The sequence below is a fragment of the Ursus americanus genome, chromosome 12 (assembly GCF_024610735.1).
Source record: "Ursus americanus isolate L20-20 chromosome 12, mUrsAme1.1.p, whole genome shotgun sequence".
NCBI classification, from domain to species: Eukaryota; Metazoa; Chordata; class Mammalia; order Carnivora; family Ursidae; genus Ursus; species Ursus americanus.
Window position 1 is genome coordinate 1,388,519 of NC_142138.1, and position 26,805 is coordinate 1,415,323.

Sequence of the window (26,805 nt, forward strand, 5' to 3'; positions counted from 1 at the left end):
ACTTCCTCAACTAATAAAGGGTATCTATAAAAGCCCTACAGATATATCACACTTAGGGGTGAAATACTGAACACTTTCCCCCTAAAAATGGAAATAAGGGAAGGATGACCACTTCCATCACTTCTATTTAACACTATACTGGAGATTCTAGTTCACTATAATAAGATGGGAAAGGCCAGAAGAGTAAGAGGGAGAGGAAAACTATTTGCAGATCACATAACTGCTTATATGAAAAATCCCAAGGCACTACAAAATAACTACTAAAACTAACAAGATTATAGGATACAAGGTTAATATATAAAAAGGAATTAAATTTTTACATACCAGCAAGCAAATGAAAAACTGGTTTTAAAAAATATATAGCTTCCAAAACCAAAATATTCAAGATTAAATCTAACTGGAAATATCCAAGTCCCCTACACTGAAAACTAAAAAACACTCCTGATAGAAACTACAGACCTAATGAATGAAGAGATACAACGTTTTCACGGCTTGGAATAATCAATGTTGTTAAGATGTCAATTCCTGCCCCTCACCCTCCAGATGAGGGCTGCCCGGAGATGAGAATGGAGGAAGGCATGAATGAGCAAACTTTTGGTGGTGACTAAAATGTTCATTTGACACTGGTGGTAATTTCACATGTGAAAATTTCTCAAATGGTAAACTTTATTTGATGAATTATACATAAACAATCTCTCAATAGTATTGTAAAAAAACAACAAAAAACTAAATCCTACCCACTCATCTGAATGAACCCTCATGAAAACACTTCCTGGTTTACAATCTCTTACTGGATAGGATTTCTCTGACTTTATAACCCCTAGGAAATTCTATTCATACCCAACTCTTGGAGGCAACATGTAGTCCCTCCCACATAATGTACACTCAGTACATGTTCACCAACTGAAATAAATGCTTTTTTCAGTTCTAGGAGTTCTAAGAGTAGGAACACAGATTGCTTTCCTTCCTCTGCTCACTTACACCTTTAACTGAATCCCGTCTTACTCAGACTCAGGCTTAGAGATGAAAAAGGCGCACAGTGGGGGAACACTTAACCAACAAAACCATTCTGTACGACAATGACAGAAACTAAGTCACAAAATGACAGTAATCTCAGATATGCAGCAAATGTAGAATATTCTGCCTAGAAAAATGTCCTCTTCTATTTACCCATCCATCTTCCAGTTATCTTCCTGATTAACCTTGTAATCACCTTTGAACTGTCACACACAACTTCAAGAAAAAGTAATGTGTATGTCCCCATTTTTGTTCCAATAAAAGCTGGATAATTGCATAGTATATGGGTTGCTTTGTTTTGTTCTGTTTTTGCAGAGGCCAACATGTTTAAGATAGTGAGTTTATATGTTCTATCTGGACTTTACTCCCTCAAATAATTTCCACAACAATCCATTAGAAGATTTTAGCAAAACTACCCACAGCTTCTACCATTGATCTCCTACAACAGCTACAGTGTTCCTATTAAAATATAAGTCACATTATGTCACTACTTTGCTCAAAGCCCTCCAATGGCTTTCTACCCCTCCCTCAGAGTAAAACCCAAGTCTTTACAAAGGAATACAAGGCCCTACACAATCTACTTCCTGCTCCCACCATTTACTTTTCTGATGTCAAGTCCTACTAATGAGGGAACAGAAGTCAAGCTGAGGACAAAGCAGAAAGTGACACCCTCCTCCCCGCTCCAGGTGGGATATATGTGACATTCCTCAGGCACTCCTGGCCGCCCTAAAACTAAGAAAAGGAAAAATAAACAGTTAACTTATAGAGATCACAATCCTGTAAGACACAGTCTCCTTCAGTTTACAAAGGCCTTAGCAATTTACAAGAACCTAGCTTCCAGAAGGAAACGTAGATACCATTAAATGTCCTTATAACCTGCAGCCCATTGACAAATACTTGAGGTGGACAACGTGTAAGGCTGCTCCAGGAAGCTCCCAACTATCTTAAGGTTAATACCTTGCTAGAAGGAAAAACAACCTTAATTTGACAATGGCAAGGCCTCCAGCACCCAGTGAGTCTTCTTTAACATATGAAAATCCTTTTGAAACATCCCTTTTCCTCACCTCCCCCAACTCCCAAGTGTACAATCAGCCACTCTTCACAACCCCGGGTACAGCAGCTCTTTCTGTCCATGGGTCCTGTCCCCGTGCTTTAATAAACCACCATTCTGTATCCAAGACATCTCAAGAATTCTTTCTTGGTCGTTGGCTCCGGACCTCATCCCACCGAACCTCACCTATCTTCCAAACCACATCACTACTACTCTTCCCTCCTCCACACACTAGAACAGCCACAGTGACTGACCGCCCTGTTGTTTCTCAAGACCCCAGGTATGTTTCTACCTTGGAGCCTTTGCACTTGTGGGATTTCCAGGCCTATAGAGCTGATAATCCACTTACATTTATATATAAAGAAACTATGGCCAGAAAAATTAAGCATCTAAATTATAATACAATTAACTTCAAAGCTAGGTCTCCTAACTTCCTGGCTAAGTTCTATCTCCCCTAAATCTTATAATTAATAAAAGTGACACCTTATGACTTTGTAATATGAATTGGTTTTGCTCGTAATTTTACTATGTTCTTAAACAGAAGAACTCCGGATGATTAAATGCTGCTAAAACGTAACACAATCTATAGGGGGTTTTTTGGTTTTGTTTTTAGAGTTTCTGTTTCCTACCACTGGCAGCACCCTAGGGGCATTATTTCCTACTTAGAATTCTTTCAAAGTACCTTAACTGTGCCAAGCATACAACAGAAACACAGTAAACATGGGCCCTCACTATCCATAAGCAACAGTTACATACAACCATTTCAACTTTTTCTAAAACGATACTAAATTTGTCCACTTATTTTAAAACCCTGAATGAGGCACTTAGGCAAACACTAACCAGTGACCAGAAGAGTCTCTTTCAATTACAAGAAACAATATACTCAAAAAGATGCACGTTCGGTCTACTAATTTAACAGTTGTGCCCATACACACCTTGAAGAGACAAAAGATTTTTTAAAGGATTTCCTGGACTGGATCCAGTTTAAGAAATAAGTCAAAGGCTATGAAAATGCAAGAGGCTATGAAAAACAAACAAAGGGTGCACACAGATCTGAAAACACACACATACACTCCACCAATAGAAGACATGTAGCAACCACATTCCCCTCTGCGTTCCTCTCTACCCTGTTTACTACAAACACCTCTACCTCTCCACCTGAGCATCACTCAATGAAGGGGAAGAGCCGACAGATAGTTAGCCTGCTGCCCAGGGTTCTAAACCACCTCCCAGCATCTCCCAGTTTGACTGACCAGTCCACACAGTGGTAACTGACTTGATAACTGCCCCATTTTCCTAGTATCACCCCTCAAACTACCTGCACTCAATTCCTTGTCTACTTATAGAACTCAAATCATAACAGGGATCTTTTCTCAAAAAGAATGTCTCCTGGAAGAGACAGGAAATCTTCCTTTAGCACAACAATCCTCAAATTTTTTGATCTCAGGACTCCTTCGCACTATTAAAAGTTACTGAGGTTCCCAAAGAGCTTTTATTTATGTGACATATCTATTTATATTTACCTATTAGAATTTTAAACTGAGACAAAATTTTATTAATTCATTTAAAACAATGACACACCGCATGTTAACATAAATACTGTTTTGTATGAAAAATACAGTCTCAAAAAAAAAAACTTAGAAGAATGGCATTATTTTACATTTTTAAACAAACTGCTTTAATGCTTTGCTTAATAGAAGATCTCTGCATTCAATCTATGGCAAAACCACAGGTCATGTAACCTCTGAAAAATAATGAGTAAAAAAGGTAAAGAACATCTTAGTATTATGAACACAGTTTTGACCCCATGAACCCCCTGAACGGGCCTCACATTGCTTTAGCTTAACAGATTCCTATAAGCAAAGAATAATACTACAAAATAACCAAGACACATGATTTAAGTTGGGGGGGGGGGGACAATCAAATGAACAGAGAAGAATATGTTTCTGTGATATCAACATGATAAAAGAAATAAACTATACTAATCTGAAGCACTCATTCTCTCAAGCACTTTTTTTAAACAAAGAACTGCTTAAAACCAGAGTTCCCTTTTCTATTCCTTAACATTCAGTTCCCTTGGAATAGTTTCAGTTTTCCAGTCTTCAAAAAAATCTCCGTACATAATATCCAGCTAATTTTGCTTTTTTCGACCCTATAAACAGCTTCCAGTAGACAGGGCACTTTTCAATACTTTGGTTGAACTGAACAAACAAAGCCAAATTAAAAAACAAAATAAATGCAAAAGGTTAAAGAGAAATCAATCGGTATAAAAACAGAAACTAATAGGACAGAAAAATTGAACTGGGGGGTGAGCGCACATTCATGTGAGTGGGGGGTGGGAGGTTGCAAAGGGAAAAGGAGAGGGACAAGATGACTCCACGCTGAATCTGAGGCAGGGCTCAATCTCATGATCCTGAGATCATGACCTGAGCTGAAATTAAGAGCCGGATGTTCAACCACCTGAGCCACCCATGCACCCCTTTAGGTACTTTTTTTTTTTTAACGACTAGGCTTGTACATGTAATTCCTCCTCACTCTTTCACATTGCCAATCACCCTCATCTGCCTTATTTCTGTTCATTTAACAGGCCTCACTAAAACATCAGTTCTCTGCTATATGGGCCCAAAGTTCTAAAGACTCTCATCTGTAGAGTGACCACATAATTTATCATCCAAACGCTATTTTGAGAATGCATAGGGAACTATTAATTATGCTGAGGCAACAAGCAATATTATGAAGTATCACTTCAGATTTCCTGCTTAACTAAGAGCTTCATAAGGAAAGAGTCTGTCTTGCTTACCACTCTTGCCCCAACACTTGGACCTCTATTCTTAAAACGTAAAAGGTGTGCGCTCTCTTTCTCTCAATGAATGGCATGAATAATGCAAATTAATTTAGAAGAGGAAAAACTCATCCAGATAAAATGAACTGCTCTGTTCTCTCCCAAATCCTGATACTATTCCACCCTGTATCTTATCTTTGATCATGACCTCCTTATCCAAACCGCCTCCAATCAGAATATAAACTTCAGGAGAGCAGAGAATGTCTGCTTTGTTAAATGATGTCTCCCCAGCACCTAAAGCAGCACCTAAAGCCGGCACTCACACTGGAGAATTGTGTGCTCCGTGAATGCTGCCTTATCTTGCCTTGCCTATCTCCACCTGAAAGCCAAGCCAAAAAACCCGTATGAAGCCATCCTAGATAGTCTCAGTAAAACAATGTCTCCCTCCTCTGCATACAGTAATGTGTCATATATTTCTTATAATACTTTCTATACATACTTTGTCCTTGTGCTAGAATTATGTGTTTTATCATATCTCATTGTTCTTGGTATACTGCACAACATTTTAGCATAATGCGTAATACACAGTATCTAGGAAACAAAGATGTGTCAAATGAAACTGGTAAAATGGCAGCATTTCACACAATTATGAGTACATACTAAGAAATCAGATACTGTGCTCCTTTTCTAGAGAACATCCTTATTCATGCATATATCCCTAGCCCAGGCCATTATCATTTCACAATGGCAGTTCCATCTACTCAGCATTGAGGGGGTTCAGAACAAGCCATCCCAGAACATGCCACTTTGGCATGTGGATTATTTTGAGCTGAAGGCAAACAGGACCCAGTACACTCAGGAAAAACTCTTTACCTCCTCCTCCTTAACTGTCCAAAAGAAATCAGAAAGGGGCCTGCACCAGGAAGAAAGTTATTACCAGAGATAACTTTTTATATCTGACTTATCTGCATGACAGAACAAACACTTATTTACCAAACATTTGCTCTTCTCCCACCTTCCTGTGAATTGCCTTCTTCCTCTCTGAAGCCCCAGACCCACATCCCTTTCCTTAGCTCGTATATAAACTTCAAATGTCTGGCCGCCATTGAGTCTTATATCTCTGTGGGACTCCCATACATACATATGTAATTAAATTTGTTTTTCTCCTATTAATCTGCCTTTTTATTATGGGGAGAGGAGTTCTCAGCCTAGAACCTAGAAGGGTAGAGGGAAAATTATTTTTTTCCCCTACAGCATCTTCCTCTTGCAAGGAGTTTATTTTATAAAAAGAAGTATCTTTCTTAACTGTTTTGATTTCTTTCTCAACACTGCAGGTTATCAAAGTAACTTCCTTGATTCCAAGGCTTTAGGCTTTCTACTCCTTATCTAAATGTCCACACCCTAGCCTAAACTCTTTATTCTAAATAAAAGGGTTCTCAGTTGTGCCTACCTGTACTTCTTGCCCCAACCATGCACACTGTTTTCTCCAAGTAGAACAACATACTTTACCATTTCTATCCAAAAAAGTTATATGTCAAGTTTCATTCCTCTTCCCAGAGGCCTTCCGAGGGCAATATTATCTACTTTGAGTCACTTTAGTTATCCTTGCCTGGTCTAACAGATTTATTAGCTAGTACTTGTTCTGTCATTTATAATCATATTTATGTCCCTAATTGTGTATATGTGTGTCTCTCTCTGTGTGTATATATATAAACTTTACATAAGTATGTTCAATGTGGGGGTTCTCTTCTAAAATCATGGACCATTATAGCTCACAAGATATGCATATATAAAAAGAAATCTGATTCAGTGTTGTGGTCTTCAACATAGCAAATACTAGTGTCAGGAAAGGACAGTTGTAAATGACATCAACTCTAAAGGCAGACTACCTAGGTTCATAATGCTGGCCTTGGTACTTATTGTCCTTACTACCCTTTGACAACTTAACATCCATACCTATCAGTTTCATTATCTGAAGTTACTATAAAATTACATGAGTTAATGTACATAAAACTCTTTAAAAAGCAGCTGGGGGGTGCTTGGGTGACTCAGCTGGTTAAGTGTCTGACTTTGGCTCAGGTCATGCAGGGTCCTAGGATCAAGCCCCATGTAGGGCTCCATGCTCAGCAGGGAGTCTGCTTGTCCCTCTCCGTCTACCCATTCATGTGCACATGCTCGCTCTCTCTCAAATAAAGAAAGAAAATCTTTAAAAAAAATAAAAAGCATCTGGCACATAAACTCAATATAATTACCTACTACTATTACAATGTTGTCTTAGCACAGATTGCTATAAAAAATTACCATAAGCTAGGTGGCTTACCACAACTGAAATGTATTTCTCACAGTTCTAGAAGCAGAAACTCCAAGATCATGGTGCCAACTTGGCCAGGTTCTGGTGAGAACCCTATTACAGGTATCCTCACTGGTTTCTCACATGGTGCAAAGAGAGCTAGCTAGCTCAGTGGCCTATTCTTAGTGCCTTTATGCACTAATCCCATTCATGAGGGATACATCCTTTTGACTTAATTACCTCCCAAAGGGCCCACCTCCAAATACTATCACACTGAAATTAGGATTTCAAACATATGAATTTTGGGGGAACACAAACATTCAGTTAAAAGCAACTGTTAAGACTTCTATCTTCTTACTTATAACTGAGGATACTGAAACTCAAAAAAACAATTTGCCAAAAGTCACAAGAACAAGTAAACTGTAAAGCCAGAAGAGAAACAAAGGACTCCTAGTAAAGGAGCCTATTCATTCACCATGCTAAACTTTATTCAATAATATTTTTAAGGTCTGCAAGTCCATTTTATGATAAAGAAAAAGTGGTAAGAAGATGAAAGAAATAAGAAAAAGGAAAATGAGAGACATTTATATACATAAGGATTAAGAAAAGAAGAAGGAATGCTGTAATGATCAAGGAGAACATGGGCTTATGTTCATGTAAATGGAAGGGACAGGGAGGTGATCCAGAGAAATGAATTAAGAATATTAGGTTGGAGATAACTTTCATGCCTTATTTTTCATTTAGGACATAAAGATATGGTTACTTGCATTTTTAAAAATCCTTTCTCTTGAGCAGTTTAGAAAGCCAACTCTGTTCCTCTAAAAGCTCTTCAAAAATGTGTAAAATATTTTGATTTTTCACATAGAATTCTGATGTTTACACACAGGAAAAAATTACAAATTTCAGAAATTTAATAAGAAACTTTCAGGAATGTCAACATATTTATCATCTACATTTGTGAGTTTGAGCCCCGCGATGAGTGTGTAGAAATTACTTCAATAAAAATATGGGTGCCTGGGTGATTCAGGTCATGATCCTATTCAGAGTCGGGAGATCGAGCTCTGTCAGACTCCAGCTGGGCAGGGAATCTGCTTAAGGGGCAGGGAATCTGCTTAAGATTCTCTTTCTCTCCTCCTCTCCCTCTGCCCCTCCCCCACTTGCTCATTCGCTCGCTCGCTCTCACTCTCTAAAATAAATAAATAAATAGACAAACAAATAAATAAATAAAATCTTTTTAAAAGTTTCAATTTATGGGTCATGTTTAGTTTTTGAGAAAACTTGAAACATATAAATACCATATTCAGAACCATCACTATTTGACTATCTTATGCCTTTCCTTAGATAAAACCCAATGGTCATTTAAAATACAAACTGTTCTAATAAAAGTACTACCTCCCCTCATCTCCCAAAAAAAACCTCCAAATGAAAAATAGAACTAGTTTGTCAGAGCAAGAAATTATGTTTTTTATGAAGACTATCTTTCAGAGTATTTGTTAAATAATATCTGTCTCCCTGATTATAAGTACCCTGCTTACAGCTAGAATCTTTCTATACAGTTTCTCTCCTATAGTAGCAACCAATACACAGCTCAGGACAAAATAATTACCAGTAGTATTAACCAAAAGACTCTGGCTCTTTTTTGGGACTATACTACAAAGGTAAGTTGTTGAAGCTTTTACGTGCTTTTTAACTTAAAACGAAGATAAAAAGATGAAAATATGTGTCCATAATATACACTGAAGAACACACGCCTTGTATGTAAAACATACTTCTGTAATCTGAATTCCTTTATTTCTATAAATTTCCACTGTAAAATGGACAATATGGTCTTCAGGAAAAAAAGAGGACTCTCAAAAATAAAGAGTGATTGCTCTAAGAACTATGAAACAAGGTAACAATAAAATTCAGTGCTGATATCCAAAAGGAATGCACAGTTGTCAACCCAACTACCAATTCAAATTTCCAAAAATAATTCAAGTTCCAGGAACTTCAGAAGAGAACAAATGGGAGAGAAGACCACGATTCCTCAGCTTCCAAAATATACATCCTTGCTGATGCTCTGGTTAACAATGTGGATAGCTCTCCCCTTCCTTCAAACTCTGGCAATAGATGCTAAATGTTTTGTACTCCATATCCTCACACAATTAAAGCCCAAGTGCTAAGTCTCTTTTAAAAGGCAAAAGTTGGAGGGCAGGAACTGAGGTTCATTTTCTCTCAAACCATTACATACATAGCTCATCAACATCTCTGTCTTAAAACTTAACAAAAGACCATCCCACCGATACTAAACTTTAATTTATTGTTTAAGATTTTATTTATTTGACAGAGAGATTGCACGCACAAGCAGGGGGAGGGGCAAAGGGAGAGGGAGAAGCAGGCTCCCTGCTGAGCAGAGAGCCCAATGTGGGGCTTGATCCTAGGACCCTGGGATCATGACCTGAGTTGAAAGCAGATGCTTAACCGAGTGAGCTACCTAGCCACCCGTAAGCTTTAATTTCTTAAACTTTGGTAGGTATAAAACCAAAAAGTGTTCTGGCCTATGAGTTCACCTCCAATTCTATATAGCTTGGTAACCGGAATACTGAATTCCCTCTGCTGGCTCTATAAATCTGCTTCACTAAATCCCATTTCTGCTATACTTCATGAGCTTACCTGACCCCAAATTAAACCCAGCTTAAGGTCCTTATCTTTGCGATCAGGAAGTTTTATCTCTCTACCAGGAACGGGCATAAAACAAATTTATTTGACCAAATGATTACCCAGTTTCTTTTATCTTATTCCCTTTACCCTGATTAATTCTGCAAACATTTACTGATACTTATTATAAGCTGTGAAAAATACTAACACTGGAGATATAAATATATTTTCTCAGCTCTTAAGGGATCACAGTCCAGCGAAGGAGACAAATATAGAGACAAATAATTTCTACAAAGTGTGAGAAATTCTACAAAAGAACGTTGTAAAAGCTCTACAAGAGCACAAAGAAGTGAGGAGAAGTTTCACAATGTAGTTAACGTTTGAAATGAGTCTTAAAGAAGAGTAGCGTAGAATGATGTGTATACGTGTGTTTTAGCTGAGATGATAAAAATACAGAATGGGGAAAGCTGAAAGATAAAAATGTCTGATGACAGCCAAAGTGTTGACTAAAAGTAGATTCCAACAAATAACAGGATATCAACTAAAACTCCTTTTCTCTTTCATTCTTATAAATTGATTTGAACCATAAATTCACAAGAATGATCTTACAAACAACACATACACACAGGATTTGGTATACAAAATCATTACTACACGGTTGAAAGCAGGAAAAAGCATTGTGAAGACAGTCAGGAAAATTCAATGTAATCAGACTGATTATCCGCAGTGAAAGTGAATAGCTCTGTTATATAAAACCAGTCCTCAATGTTGCAGACAGAGGAAATACCACCAAATTAAAATTCAAGAGACCTGGATTCAAGTCTCAGTTAGATAGTAGCTGTGCCCTAATTACAAAACAAACTTTACACTTAACTCCTAAGCTGCTCACTCAAGGGGTTACTAAGATCAAATAAAATGAGTCTGAAAGTGCTTTGAAAAAACAGAAACACTGTACAAATAAAATACCACCTTCATTAAGATTGTACGTATATTAGAAATGAACTTTAAAAATCTATATTGCTGACATAAACTCTCTCATACTAAATTTGTGTTAAAGAGCTCTTACCCGTTCTACAGATCGTGCTCTCTTCTTTGGCCGAGTAGGCAGCGCATCTTCCTTCGGATTGGTGTCTATTGCCCAGTAGGACCCCTAAAGGTAAAGAAAGAAATATATTAACAGTATATTACAGAAACTCTATATCATTAAGAATGGATTTTTATAATCCTCCGCTCCAAAAGCAAACATTCTGCAGATACAACAGTGGAAAAATAGCATGAGAAGATACACTAGCTTTGCACTGAGAAAAGTAAAGTTTATATGAGAAAAAAAGCCCATTTACAACAAGATTATTAAAAAAGAAAAAAATCACAATCTGCAGTAGTGAGGTCCAAGAACTTCTGCCACAAAATAAAGTGCAGTGATCAACTAATCATGCTTTTAAAATATATACTGATTCTTAATTGGACATATATGGTAACTACAACAGCGTATGACATTCAAGTCTAATAGAGTTTTATGTAAAAAGATACTATAGTTTCTATACTCTGGGACCTCACAAATCTAAATGGTAAGTGAAACAATAAAGACAAACTGTTTGAATACATTCTATATAATAAATGCATCCTGGGAAGCAATGGTCTGTAATCTTTCATTGCTTATTCTGTCACAACTTTTTAAACTAACCTTTCTTAGATACAACTTCTCAGACCACTCTTTTGAAAATACATATTTAGTACCTACTGTGTTCCAGGTACTCAAAAACTGTGACTCCTTTAACAAGTATTTGAAAAGTATAGATCATACCATTTGTACATTATTATACAGATGAAGAAACCAAAGCTCAAAAAAAGAAGTGGTTTGTTCGACCAAGGGTATGAGAACCAGGACCAGAATCAAGGTCTTGCTTCCCTTCCCCTCAACTTCTTTACACACACTCACACACACACACTCTTGAGGGAGGTGAGCAAGGAATGAGGAGAGAAAAAGAAAAAGAAAGAAGGGAGGGAGATACGCATTTCAGGTTCTTAGGTTCCTTTTCAGGCAGTATTTGGCAATAAGAGGAAATACAGCACTCATCTATCAATCCTCAAACCTGTGTCCAACATGAATTATCTGCCTAGAGTTCTTTAAGCATACCATGTCTTTTCACACACCTATGCCTACCCTACATGCTGATCTCAGTGCTTATAATATCCACCCAACCACTGACAACCTCACATTCCACCTTCAAAATTTAGCTCAGATCTTATCTAAAGGAAACCTTCCTCTGATCCTCCCACTGTCCTTAAGAATTTGTCTCTCTATCCCTCTGTAAATCTCCATACATTTTATACATTTAGACCACTGACTGCACTTAACATTTATAAACTTATTTATAGGTCTGTATCCTTTTTGGGCTGAGTTCCTTAACAACAGAAACTCATTTATATATCCACTGTGCCAGGCACAATGGCAGACACATAGCAAGTACTCGATAAACACTTGTTGAAATGGGCATTTGAAAAAATTGTGCCAACAATGTTAAGAGTACAGGGTATGATACCAGGCCTTCCCAGATCCTAGTCTATGCAGGTACCTGAACTTAGCACTCATTTCATCACCCAGCCATTACTGGAGGATTCTTCCACGATATCTTTTCAAAGTAGTCTCTGCAGTTTCAGCTAATTAGTCTACCAGACCTGATGTAAACTTGCCAAGAACCACGTAAAATGTACATGCTACAGAAATTAAGTACTAAAAATAAAAACAATGATTTTATGAGTAGGTTCAGCTAGCAAGTTTCAAAATAAACAAAGGAGGAAAAAGTTTTATACTAAGCTGTTATACAATTTGAAAAATAAAGCAGGAAGAAAAATACCAACACTCATCAGACAATAGTTTAAAATCCATTGTTCATGGAAATGACAAATTCCAGTGTTCAGTGTTGTTTTCATGGGTATATGTTTGTGTATTAATCTGGGGAAACCGCTTACTGTCCATACATCAGACTGATTTATTATTAAACATTTTAATAAAACTGTATCTATTCTTCCACACAAAATATGATTGGTTGTGGCCTGTCACAAATACAGCAACAAAGGAAAAAATTGTTCATAAGCCTAACTATTCAGGATGTACTCATAAAACCCTAAATGGCCAAATGCAAAAACAAACAGCTGAAATGATTCACAAAAGAAATAGTAAAATCTTCCACCTTAAGTAGCTCTTGCTAACCTACTGTCTGAATTTCATACGTGAAATCACAGGTCTGTATTAAATAACCTCAAAATTTCCCTTCACAAATCAACAAACCATAGGATACCACTTCACACCCATTAGGAGGTCTATTATCAAAAAAACTGAAAATAACAAGTGTGGGCAAGGATGTGGACAAACTGGAGCCCTGTACATCACTACTGGAACGTAAAATGGTGAGCCATGATAGAAAAATGCGTGGCAGTTCATCCAAAAAATTAAACATAAAATTGCCATACGATCCACCAATTCCACTTCTAGGTATATACCCAAAAGAATCAAAAGCAAGGATTTGAACAGTATCTCTATACTTATGTTCACAGTAGTAAAGCAATCCAAATGTCCATCAATAGATGGATAAATAAAATGTGGTACATATATTCGGTGGAATATTAAGAAGGAAGTTCTGGGGTGCCTGGGTGTCTCTCAGTCAGTTTAGCGTCCGACTTTTGGTTTCAGCTCAGGTCATAATTTCAGGGGTCATGAGATTAAGCCCTGTATGGAGCTCCGCACTCAGTGGGGAGTCTGCTTTAAGATTCTTCTCCCTCTGGCCCTTCTCCAATTTATATGCGTGCATGCGCTCACTCTCTCTCTAAAATAAAATCTTTAAAAAAAAAATGCAAGGAAAAGAAATCCTGACATATGTATGCTGTAACATGAGTGAACCATAAAGACATCACGCTAAGTGAAAAAAGTCAATCTCGGGGCGCCTGGGTGGCACAGCGGTTAAGCGTCTGCCTTCAGCTCAGGGCGTGATCCCGGCGTTATGGGAACTAGCCCCACATCAGGCTCCTCCGCTATGAGCCTGGTTCTTCCTCTCCCACTCCCCCTGCTTGTGTTCCCTCTCTCGCTGGCTGTCTCTCTCACTGTCAAATAAATAAATAAAATCTTTAAAAAAAAAAAAAAAAGAAAAAGAAAAAAGTCAATCTCAAAAAGGCAAATATTGTGTAATTCCACTTACATAAGGTACCTACAGTAGTCAAAACCATAGACACAGAAAGTAGAATGGTGGCTGCCATGGGCCAGGGAATGAGAAGATAAGGAATTACTACTTAATGGGTGTAGAGTTTTAGTTTGGGAAGATGAAAAAGTTTTGGAGATCGATGGTGGTGATGGTTATACAACAATATTAATGTATTTAATGCCATTGTACTATACACTTAAAAAATGGTTAAAATGGTAAATTTTATGTTCTGTACCTTACCACAAAAGGTCCCATTCAGCTACCTTTAAAAAGCAGTTACCTTTGCTCTTCCTTGTTAAACTAATATTTCTCACAGAAACTGAACTGTCCAAATACAGCCTATCAACAAACACACATTCCATCCAATTTCTCCCCAGAGTAAGGTCTACTACTCTAGGCTCATGTGCAACAAGCAGGAACGGAAGTTTTCTGTTGTACGGTTTTATTTTTAAAATCAACTTCATTGGAGTATTTTTTTTTAAGATTTTATTTATTCATTTAAGACAGAGAGAGAGAGAGAGACAGAGAGAGAGACAGCCCACGTAAGAAGGGGGGAGGGGCAGAAGCAGGTTTCCCAGCTGAGCAGGGAGCCTGATGTGGGGCTCTATCCCAGGACTCTGGGATCATGACCTGAGCCACAGGCAGACACCCAACTGACTAAGCCACCCAGGTGGCCCTATTTTCACCCATGCTTTCTTCTAGATATTTTATAAAATAGTCTTAATCTTTATATTAAGGTCTCTGATTCACTTAGGGTTAACTCTCTGTATAAGCATAAGGTAAGGATCAATATAAATTTTCCTTCCACCTACATATACAGCACCACTCCTTGGGAAGACTACATCCTTTTCCCACTGAATTACATTGACACCTCTATCAGAAATCAGCTGAATATATACACAGGTCTATTTCCGAACTCTATTCTGTTCCACTGATCAAATATCTATCCTTATACCAATACCACCATGTCTTGATTATTCTACCTATACAGAAAGCCTTGAAATCAGGCACTACGAGTCCCACAACTTCAGTTTTTTCAAAATCATTTTGCCTATTCTAGGTCCTTTGCATTTCCACTTAACTATGAGAACCAGCTTGTTAGTTTCCTTAAAAAAAAAAAAAAAGTCTGCAAGGATTTTTATTGGGATTGCACTAACTCTATAAACAATTTGGAGAAGATGGACATCTAACAAGTCCTCTATTCCACAATCCCATGAACATGCTATAGCTTTCCATTTACTTAGGTGTTCTTTTATTCCTCTTGGTAATGTTTTACAGTTTTCAGTGAAGAGGTCTGCATTTATTTTGTTAAAATGTATCCCTAAAGTATTTCACTGTTTTGCATGCTACTGCAAATGGAACTGCTTTTGCTAACCTGCAGTCCCTCCTTGGTAGTTTAAAAAAAAATTGTACTGACGTTATATCTTGTGACTTCGCAAAACTTACTTATTACTTATTATAGGGCCTTTTCCATAGCTTCTTTAGGATTTTCTACATATGCAATAATGTTGTTTGCAAATAGAGACAGTTTAACTTAGTATTTTTCAACCTGGATGTCTTTTCTTCTTCTTGCCTCACTCCACTGGCTTGGACATCTCACAGAATGTTGCGTAACAGCGAATGCAAACATCCGTGTTTGTTCTCAATCTCAGAGGGAAAGCATTCAGTTTCTCAACACTAAATATGATGTAAATTATTTTTGATAGATGCCTTGTTAATCAAATTAAGTAAATTGCTTTTTATTCCTAGCTTGCTGAATGAGTTTCAGTTTTTTTCTACACTTAAGATAGGATTTTTCTGTTTTCTTTTACTACATAGTGAGTTATATTTATCAGTTGGTTTTCTAATTTTAACCTGCACTGCACTACTCAAATCCCACTTGATCACAACATATCCTCCTTTTTATATATCAATGAATTTAATTTGCTAATTAAATTAATTTGCTAATATTTTGTTAAAGATCTTTGAGTCTATGTTCACAAAGGATATTGGTCTGTAGTTTTCTTATTATTTCTTTGCCTGACTTTGGTTATCACAGTGATGCTGTGATGAACTCATGAGATGAGCTGTAAACTGCTTCTTCATCCACTATTTTTTCTACACTTTCTGGAAGATTGGCATTGCTTTTTCCTTAAATGTTTCAGCTTCTGGTTTCATTGCTTTTGTTTGTTCATTTTCTATTTCACTGATTTCTAATCTTACCTTTGTTGTTTCCTTCTACTTACTTTGGATTGAATTTGCTCTTATTTTCCTAACTTTTCAAGGTAAGTGCTTACATAACTGATTTCAGACCCTTCTGATTTTTCTAATTTAAAGCTGTAAGCTTCTTCCTAAACACTACACTGGCTGCATGTCACAGATTTTTATATATCCCACTCTCATTACCACTCAGTTCAAAATACTTTTCTAATATCCCTATGATTTTGTCTTTGACCCCAGAGGTACTTTAGAAATATATCATTTCATTTCTAGACATTCGGGGTTTTTTATTTTTTTATTTTAATTTTTTTAAAGATTTTATTTATTTGACAGTGAGAGACATAGCGAGAGAGGGAACACAAGTGGGGGATGGGAGAGGGAGAAGCAGGCTTGCCGCTGAGCAAGGAGCCCGATGTGGGGCTCGACCCCAGGACCCTGGGATCATGACCTGAGCCGAAGGCAGACACTTAACCAACTGAGCCACCCAGGCGCCCCTAGACATTTGGGTTTTTTAAAATATATTTTTGTTACTGATTTCTAATTTAATTCTATTAGTCAGAAGACATACTCTATAAAATTTCATCTTCTAGTAATCTACTAAAACTTGTTTTCTGGCCCAGTATGTGGTCTATCCTGGTGAGTATTTACTGTGCCTTTGAAAAGAATGTATATTCTGCTTTTGATGAATACAGTATTCAGATCCTTAAAATACTTATTTGTCTAAATAAGTTCTATTATTTGTTCTATTGTTTGCTGAGAGAAATGTGTTAAAATCTCTTCCTATAATTGTGGATCTATTTCTCTTTTTAATTCTGACAGTTTTTATTTCTTTCTTTCTTTTTTTTTTTCTTTTTTTTTTTTTTTTTGTGGACGTTCTAGTTTTTTGGGGGTTTGGTTTGGATTTTTTTTTTTTTTAAGATTTTATCTTTAAGTAATCTCCATTCAGTGCAGAGCTTGAACTCACAACCTCCAGATCAAGAGTCCCATCTTCCACTGACTGTGCCAGCCAGGTGCCCCAAAAAGCTCTGTTTTTTGGGGCACACACATTTATAATTCTTAAGATACTCCTGAGGCATAGGTCTTTTCTTCTGCTATCTATATAATACGCTGTTAAGGCCATTCAGTGAATTATCCATTTAGTTATAGCTCTTTTCAGCTCTACATTTTCATTTGGTTCTTTTCATAGTTTCCATCTCTGTACTGAAAATTCCCTCTCTGCTCATTCATTCATTATTTGAATACAAACTATTTTGATTCTTTCAACATATTTATAGTGGCTATTTTGAAATGTAGGTCTACTAAATCCATTCTCTGGGCCACTTATCACCTGATTCAGGAGGTGAGATAACTCCAACTCTTTCCTGAACCATACTGACACAAGTCTCTCTCATTTCCTACCTTTTTAGGCAAGTTCTCCATGAATTTTTCCCTGAGTAATGCACCATGCTGAACTACAACGTAAGTACTACTATACTTAGAAGGTCAGGTGGTATCCTAAAGAGAACATCTATCAATCCACATACCTGGATTCAAACCCCAGATATGGTTCAAGAATCTTGAACAAGTTACCAAACCTTTGATCTACTTTCATCATATGTATTTCATAGAGTTACGGTGGCAATTAGCACTAAGTATATACTAGGAAATCTAATTACTATTTAACTATAAGTAAGAAGTGTCCATGGGACAGAGATGTTAAGTCATTTTACAAATAACTTACAGGATAAATAATAAAAAGGAGAGTGGGAAACAAATTTATGAGCTGTTGTAATAGGAATTTAAGGTAGTAAACCCAGATTTTCTAAAACATATACAATACATACTATATTTATTATATTCAAGTTTTCCTGGTTTTGAAAATATATACACCAAAATGGTCAACATCTTCTGAATACAACTAATTGCTCATCCACTGTCATGCATAAAACTAAAACAAACATCTTAGAAATACTGATTCCAAATTTCCAATCTTTAAAATGTTCTATTTTTTATTACTCTGGTTCTTTACCTTACATTTTACTACCAAAAGGCAATAATGACTCCATATTTTAAATGTACATTTAATAGATTTAGCAATATTATTACTTCTCGTTCTTCTTGCACTTATATTTTCAAAATCCAGTACTTTAAAATTTTTTAATGGCTCAGAATTTTGGTGAAGGATAGCCATCTGTCCCTCAAAATTGTAAAACACATTCTCATATTTGGTTTATAAACACCAAACAGAATGAGGACTCTGATTAACTTTTTCATTTCTGTATCCTCTATTTCCTCATAAGAACTTTTGTATATACATTATCCTCTTATAATATCAAGTGAATTTTGGTACAGAAGTATTATAAAAGATGAAAAATACTGTCACAAGACTTTCCAGAAAAAACAGGATGATTTGATTCTAGTCACAACATACTACATGATGAAGACTTTCTTCTTGAATGACTAAAGGGATGAGACTATTACATTATCTTTTTGTCCTCGGAAATATATCAGTAATTCAGTTTCTTGGATTTGGGAAGATTAACCTAAGATATCATCATTAAATGATGATTATCAACATGACAATTAGAGTCTAAAGTGTTGCTGTCTTTGTATTCATTTTCTGATTCTACAGATAAAAGTAAACCATTTTTCTTTGTCAATTTTCATCTTTGTCCTTACGGACAGGAAAAAAACCCTAAACTCTCAGCTTTATTCAATAAAAGTTAAAAGAAAAAAAAAGATTTAAAATGGCTTCTTTGGACTTTTATTATACATTCTTTAAAGTGTTTGGGCAACGTAGTAAGAAAACTGAAGCATAACCATGATGATTTCATTACTACATCATCCTTCTAGATCATTCAATCATTCTTTTATATTCTTGTGATTTTAATGTTTGGGCACTATGGAGAAAACTAATGGGCAATGATGAAATAAGGTGATGTAATCATTTCAAGATTTAAGAAAAATAAGATAAATAAAATCCCATAATGCATGATAGGTTTATAAAAGAATCACAAGGTAACTGCAAGATAGGATAAGTGTTATTCTTTTTTAAAAATACACAAATTTCCTATTTGTTCTTTAGAAGATTTCAGAGAATAAAAGTAATAAAATAATCATCTTTACAAATTACAACTGCTCAAAGTAGATACTCGGAAACTGACTTGGAGCCAATGGACCCTGATGATATACCAAGGATTAAAGAAAATATATATGAAGTATTTCCTCCTCCAGTATTTGATCACATATTGCTTTGCATTAATTTTCTAATACTCCTCATCTCCAAAAATTTCTACTTAAGAGAGAAGCACAAAAATATTTTGGCAAATCTTAAATTTTAAAGGCTTTTCTATTACAACTTTTATGTGATTGCCAAACAGTGTTGTGCCTACACAACTAAAATTCTAAAAAAAAATTTTTTTTTTACTTTACTTATTTTAGAGTAAGAAAGAGTGAACACATAAGCAGGGGGAGGGAGAGGGAAAAGCAGAAGCCCAGTGAGCGTGGACCCTGACATGGGTCTCAATCTCAGGACCCCGAGATCAGGACCTGAGCTGAAATCAAGGCTCAATGCTTAACCGACTGAGCTACCCAGGTGCCCCTTATTTTTTCACTTAACACTTGTTTTATTCCTACTTTGCACAAGAAAAGACAAAAGATGAACAATAACAGCCAAAATATATTTAGAGAAGCTTAGTATCAGAAAGTAAATGTAAGAACAAGCTATTACCTGGACATAACCTGAATGTTTATCTAACCCATCACTGGGAAAATGACACATGTTGAATCACCCAAACTGGCTAAACTTCTCAAACTATGGGCAGATACCAGAAAGGTAAACAACCTTTCTCTTAATGGCAGTTCATGAAGGGCTGATCATGTTAGTCACAATGTTAACACTAGGAATACAAATATAAAGGAAGTCTCAGTCCTCAACTGTGGTGAAGGGGACAGAAAAGATACCTGTATAGTTAACTCTCATCACTTTCATGTCCTGGCTCAAAAGTCACTTTCCCAATGGGCTTACCTTGCTTATTAATTACTCTTTTGAAAATGGCAATCCACACTAAACCCACTTTATCTTACTCTGTATTTTACTACAGCACTTTAAATTAGCTAACGTTCTATATAATTCTATATAATGTATGTATTGGTTTATTGCTATTCTCCCATAAAGCTGTAAGTTCCTCACGGGCATGGATTTTTATGTTTTGTTTCCTTATGTATTCCCAATACCTAGAATAATGACTAGCACACAAAAGGCAAGTAAATAATCAGCAAGTGCTAAGTGAGACAACGGAGCTGAAATTCAGGATAATCAAGCTCAGATGTGGTAGAAGGAAAAGTGGGGAAAAAAACAATTTTAGGCAGAGGAACTAGCTCAATTAGCATTTTTAACCTGGCATTCATGAACTCCCAGAGGGTCTGTGCACAGGACTCAGGGACTTCATGAAACTGGGTAAGGTGAAAATGCCGAAATTCAGCATTTCTTTCTATTATGAGTAAGGAACTAACAACGATATTAGGAATATCTAAAAATCAGTCTGATTACTATCACATTAATAGTTTTTGTCTCAAAATGTCAGCATTACTACTCATTACTCATTTCTACTTTTATTTAATACACTACCGCATTCAATTCTGTTACTTAATGTTACTAAGGAAGCATGTAGGTTATTGTATCATAAATTTGTTATATTTTTTTATAACTATTTTAATATAACTGCTTATCTTTTTAATCCTGTACATTCTAGCATAGGTATTTAAAAATATTCTGAGGGGGGGTTTCCAGGCTTCAAAAGAACACCCAAATGAAGCCATGGCATAAACCGCACAGAGAATTCTGGTACTGAAGTCACAGATCTATGAGAATAAATAAGAAACTGAAGAATCTGTTCATTTGACTAGGTTAAAAAAAAAAAAAAAAAAAGACTTGGTAAGAGATGAATCCAGATAGCTGAAGGGAATTTTTTAAAATGTTTCCTTTGCTTCACTTGAATGCTATTTATGTCCTTCAATATTTATGTGGCATGCTGATTCTAGGTTTTCTTGTAATTATTCACAAATGCTGAAAATTCATTAAAAATGTATTACTGATACTAACCCATCAAAATTCAAAGTCTTAAGAGCCTTTAAAGTACTTATTTTTTAACTTCTCCATAAGCTCTCACAAACTAGGGAACACTGAAAAAACTGCTAATACACAATTTATAATCACTTTATGTAGTGAAAGCTTTACACAGTGAAGACTTGCCAACAACTTTCAAAAAATCTTTCTCTCTGAACCTAATATACTTTATGAAATTCTCTGTTTATAAGTTATTTCCTCCCTAGACCAGAAGTTGTAATGGTCGTGATCTCTTACTCATCCTTGTATCCCCAGAGCCAAACTTAATAACTAGCATAAAGTTATAATATATCTATAATACATCTATTATTATATATATAACAAATGACTGCCAAACTTAACTCCAATAAATGTCTTATTTGAAGATATAATGAAATTATTAAAATAATGAAAACATTCAGAACATCCAGAGCTACACGGGACTTAGCTACTGCAGCTCTACTTGCTTTATACATACCCAGCGTTTTACTCCTGCAGTTAAAAGAAATAAAGGGTAAAGACATCCTGTGCTCACGGACTGGAAGATTTAATATTGTTAAGATGGCAATACACCCCAAAGTGATCTCTAATTCAATGCAATCCCTATCAAAATTGCAGTCAGTTTGTAGAAACTGACAAGCTGATCCTAAAAAATAAATACGTATTTGACCTAGAACAGTCAAAACAATCTTGAAAAAGAACAAAGTTGGAAGATTCACATCTCCTAATTTTAAAACTTACTATGAAATTATGGTAATTTGAATTAAGAGTCTTGTAATGAAATAAGTATATTTTATGGTCAAATGGTTTTTAACAGACTGAGATAAAACAATGGGGAAAGAACAGTCTTTTCAATAAATGGTCCTGGCAAAACTGGATATCCACATACAGAAGTATGAAATTCGGTCTCTTAATCCCATATGTAAAAATTAATCCAACATGGATCAGAGAACTAAATATAGGGGCTAAAACTATATAACTCTTAGAAAAGAAGTGTAAATCTTCATGACCTTGGATGACTTCAATGACTTCTTAGATATGACACCAAAAGCACAAGCAACCAAAGAAAAATTGATAAATTTATCAACATCTAAAACCTATGTTTTATCAATAGACACTATTAAGAAAGTGAAACCACAGCCTGCACAATGGAAGGAAATCCACAAAACATATGACACAGGGACTTGTATCTAAAATATATAAAGAACATACAAAGCTCACTACTAAAAAGACAACTTGATTAAAAAATGGCCAAAGGATCTGAATAGACATTTCTCCAAAAGAGATATACAAATAGCCAATACACACATGAAAAAATGATCATCATCATCTCCCATCAGAGCAATGCAAATCAAACTCTTAACAGAAAGATACCACTTCACAACCACTGGGATGGCTATAATCAAAAAGACAAAATAAAAATGCTGGCAAGGGTGTGAAAAAAAACTGGAAGCCTTGTAACTTTAAGAATGTAAAATAGTGTAGCTCCTATGGGAAAATATGGCAGTTCCTCAAAAGATTAAACATATGACCCAGCAATTCCACTTCTACAAAAATGAAAACATCATGTTCATACAAAAGCTTGTACAAAAATTATCACAACAGAAATTTTCATAAAAGCCAAAATGGAAGCAACCCCAATGTCCATCAACTGATGAACAGATAAACAAAACAGATAAAAAAAACACAAATAAAACTCCAAAAATATGGAGTACCATTCAGTCACAAAAAAGGGATGAAACACTGCTACATGCTACAACATGGATGGCCCTGAAAATCTTATGCTAAGTGAAAGAAGTCAGATACAAAAGGTCACAAATTATATGACTCCATTTATATAAAATGTCCAAGATAAGCAAATCCATAGAAATGGAGAGCGAAGGGGAAATGACTACTAATGAGGACAAGGTTTCTTTTGAGGTGATAAAATAAAAATGTCCTGAAATTAGATAGTGGTACTGGTCCCACAACTTTGCAAATATACTAAAAACCACTGAATTGTACGTTTTTAAAGGGTAAATTTTACGATATGTGAATTTTAAAAATATTTTCTTAATTAAGAAAATACAGGAGTCAAGGAGCTATAATCTAATACAGTGGTATGCCCAACACAGCCAAAACTCACTTTTCACAAAACAAAGTCAATGGTATTGCTGAGAAAGAACTCAAATCTCAATTTGTAGGTGTTTCCTGGCTTCCCTTTGGGCCATGTCAGGCTTTGATAAAAGTTCTAAACAGTCATTAATGTCATAGGAAGTCAAGCAGTTCACCCACTTAAAGAATAAGAACTCCAGATTCTCTCGAACTCAAAGTATAAGTGAATTAATGTTAAGTGAAATAAATTGTCTTGACCCTGCCTTACTGATCAAGAGTAAAAAAGGAGCAAAGTGACAATTTTTCTAAAAGATTTTATTTACTTATTTGTCAGAGAGAGAGCGAGCATGTGCACATATGTGCACAAGCAAGAGGAGCAGCAAGCAGAAGGAGAAGCAGGTCCCCCATAGAGCAAGGAGCCCCATGTGGGACTCAATCCCAGGACCCCAGGATGATGACCTGAGCCGAAGGCAGACACTTAACCGACTGAGCCACCCAGGTGTCCCAAAGCGACAATTCCTAAACACCTAAAAATCAGCCTTAATTGAAAATGGTAAGAGAATTAATGTATAATTAATGTATAATTAGAAAAGTTTTCTTAAGGGGCGCCTAGGTGGCTCAGTTGTTAAACATCTGCCTTCAGCTCAGGGCGTGATCCCAGAGTTCTGGGATCGAGCCCCACATCAGGCTCCTCCACTGGGAGCCTGCTTCTTCCTCTCCCACTCCCCCTGCTTGTGTTCCCTCTCTCGCTGGCTGGCTTTCTCTGTCAAATAAATAAATAAATAAAATCTTTAACAAAAAAAAAAAAAAAAAAGGAAAAGTTTTCTTAAGAAGAACAGTGGGGCACCTGGTTGGATCAGTCAACCAAGTGTCCAACTCTTGATTTCAGCTCAGGTCATAATCTCAGGGTGGTGAGATTGAGCCCTGCTCCCAGGCTCCGCACTCAGCGGGGAACCTGCTTGAGATTCTTTCCCTCTGCCCCTCCTCCTGCTCGCACACACTCTCAATATCTCTCTCTCTCAAAACAAGTAAATCTTTAAAAGAAAAAAAAATACAACAGCTACTTCTTAACTAGGAAAAGACAAACATCATTCTTATGATAAATATTTATCTACTATGTAAAGATACTATGCTAGGTGCTATAGGGGTATAAAGATGTCAAAGACCCAATCTTTTTTTTTTTTTTTCCTAAGTTTTATTTATTTAAGTAATCTTCACACCCAATGTGGGGCTCAAACTCATGATCTGGAAATCAAGAGTCACGTGCTCCTCCAACTGAGCCAGCCAGGTGCCCCTCAAAGACGCAATCCTGGTCAACAAAAAACTCACAAGAGATTAGAACAGATCAAAACACAGATGGCTACATCATTCAAGAATTGTAACAGTAGTATGCTCAAAGAGCTATGGTAATAAGAAGAAGAGAGGTGAAAATAGGGAAAAAGTAAAGAAAAGGTGAAGGAGGGACAAAAAAGGACTGTTACCAACTTTCAGAGTAATGCTGACATTTGAGCTGGCCACCAAAAAATGAGTAAGATATAAAACTATTTTAAATACAATGAAGATCTTCAAAAATAAGAAGATATAAAACTGCATCATAAATGCAAGAAAAATAATGCAGTACAGCTTGAATATATCGTTTAGGGCATGAAGCTGGGGGCAAGAAATGAAAATGTGATGAGAGAGACAGGTTTGTGGTTTTGTGTATTATACCTAAAGGCAGCACTAGAAGACAGAGAGCAAAGGGAAGCAGAGATCAAAAGGAGACCAGTTAGAGATGACACAGTAATCCAACCTGTCTCAACTAAAATGACTAAATTTATTTCTTAAAAATCTCATTTCTTCTAATAACTGTTTTCAATATAAAAACCCAAGATCTCAAAACATTAATGATGATATAAGGAATCAGATGAAAGAATGAATTAGGTTCAGGGCACCTGAGTGGCTCAGTCAGTTAAGCATTTGCCTTCGGCTCAGGTCATGATCCTGGGGTCCTAGGATAGAGTCCCACGTGGGGAGGGGGGTGTCCCTGCTCAGCGGGGAGCTGGCTTCTCCCTCTCCCTCTGCCCCTCCCCAACCCCATTCATGCTCTCTTTCTCTTGTGCTCACATTCTCTCTTGAATAAATAAATGGAAAAAAAAAAAAAAAGAATGAATTAGGTTCATGGGCTTCCTAAGCCCTATAAAGATCAGGACAGTACTACATACCTTCTTATTATAAAAAAAAAAACCACAGTGAAGCAGAGCCTCCTCGGCATATCTCATGTTCAGGAACCGGCTGGGACCAACAAAAATGTCCTAATGTTCCAGCATCAAAGCACTTGGTTGAACTCATTTCACCAATTATCTCTTAACATACACAAAAAAGACCAACGGAAATTCTACAAATAAAAAATCCATTAACTGGAATAAAAAGTTCACCAAACGTGCTTAACAACAGATAGGACAGAGTGAATGAGAAATCCTGGAGACAGATCAGTAAAAATTACCTAATATGAGGAATAAAAAGGAAAAAAAAAGTGAAATTAAAGCCTCGATGACCTGTGAAACAATGTCAAACAGTCTACATTTTAACTGGATGCTAAAAAGAGAGAAAATGGAACCCTAATTTTTTTTTAAAAGAACTGATGACCAAAATATCCCAAATCTGGATGAAAACCTCTTCCTGTAGATCCTAGGATATTAGCAAATCCCAAGCAGAATGAATACAAAGAAAATTACACTGAGGCACAAACTCCTTCAATCTCAAAATAAAGAGAAAAACCTTGGGAACCACAAAAGAGAGAGGGGGGAGTAAGGGGACACATTACAGTAATCCTCCTTATCCATAGGACATAAATTCTAAGACCCCACAGTGGATGCCTGAAACTGTGGATAGTACCAAACCCTATACATAGTATGGTTTTTTTCCTATATACACATACCTATGATGAAGCTTAATTTAAAAATTAGGCATAATAAGAGATAAACAACAAACTCATAATAAAATAGAACAATTATACTATAAAAAGTTACACGAATGTGGTCTCAAAATATTTTATGGTACTCACCCTTCTTCCTATGATGACGTGAGATGATAAAACGCTTGTGAGATCATAAAATGCCTATCTGATGAAATGAAGTGAGGTGAATGATGTAAGCACTGTGACACAGCATGAGGTTACTACTGACCTTCTGACAGTATGTCAGGAGGATCATCAACTTTGGGACCGCAGTTGACGACAGATAACTGAAACTGCTGAAAGCAAATCCAGAGATAAGACAGTTCCACTCTAAGTACAGGGGAATAAACATACAAATGACATCTGACTTTTAACCAGAAATAATGGAGGCCAAGGACAAAAGAACATCTTCAAAGTTTTGAAAGGTGGGGGAAAACCCTGCAAACTCAAGATTCCACATCCAGAAAAAGTATTCAAAGGATGAAATAAAACTCTTTTCAGATAAATAAGAG

At 36.3% G+C, this 26,805-nt stretch overlaps 1 protein-coding gene across 6 annotated transcripts in view; it reads right to left on the minus strand.

Moving 5' to 3' along the window:
- Positions 1–26,805, minus strand: part of FOXJ3 (forkhead box J3) — a 142,298-nt gene that overhangs the window by 48,893 nt on the left and 66,600 nt on the right. For all 6 annotated transcript variants that reach the window (XM_045799839.2, XM_045799835.2, XM_045799838.2 and 3 more), the window contains exon 5: positions 10,844–10,927. In XM_045799839.2, the coding sequence (XP_045655795.1) occupies positions 10,844–10,927 (84 nt within the window). The remainder of the gene's footprint in view (positions 1–10,843; positions 10,928–26,805) is intronic.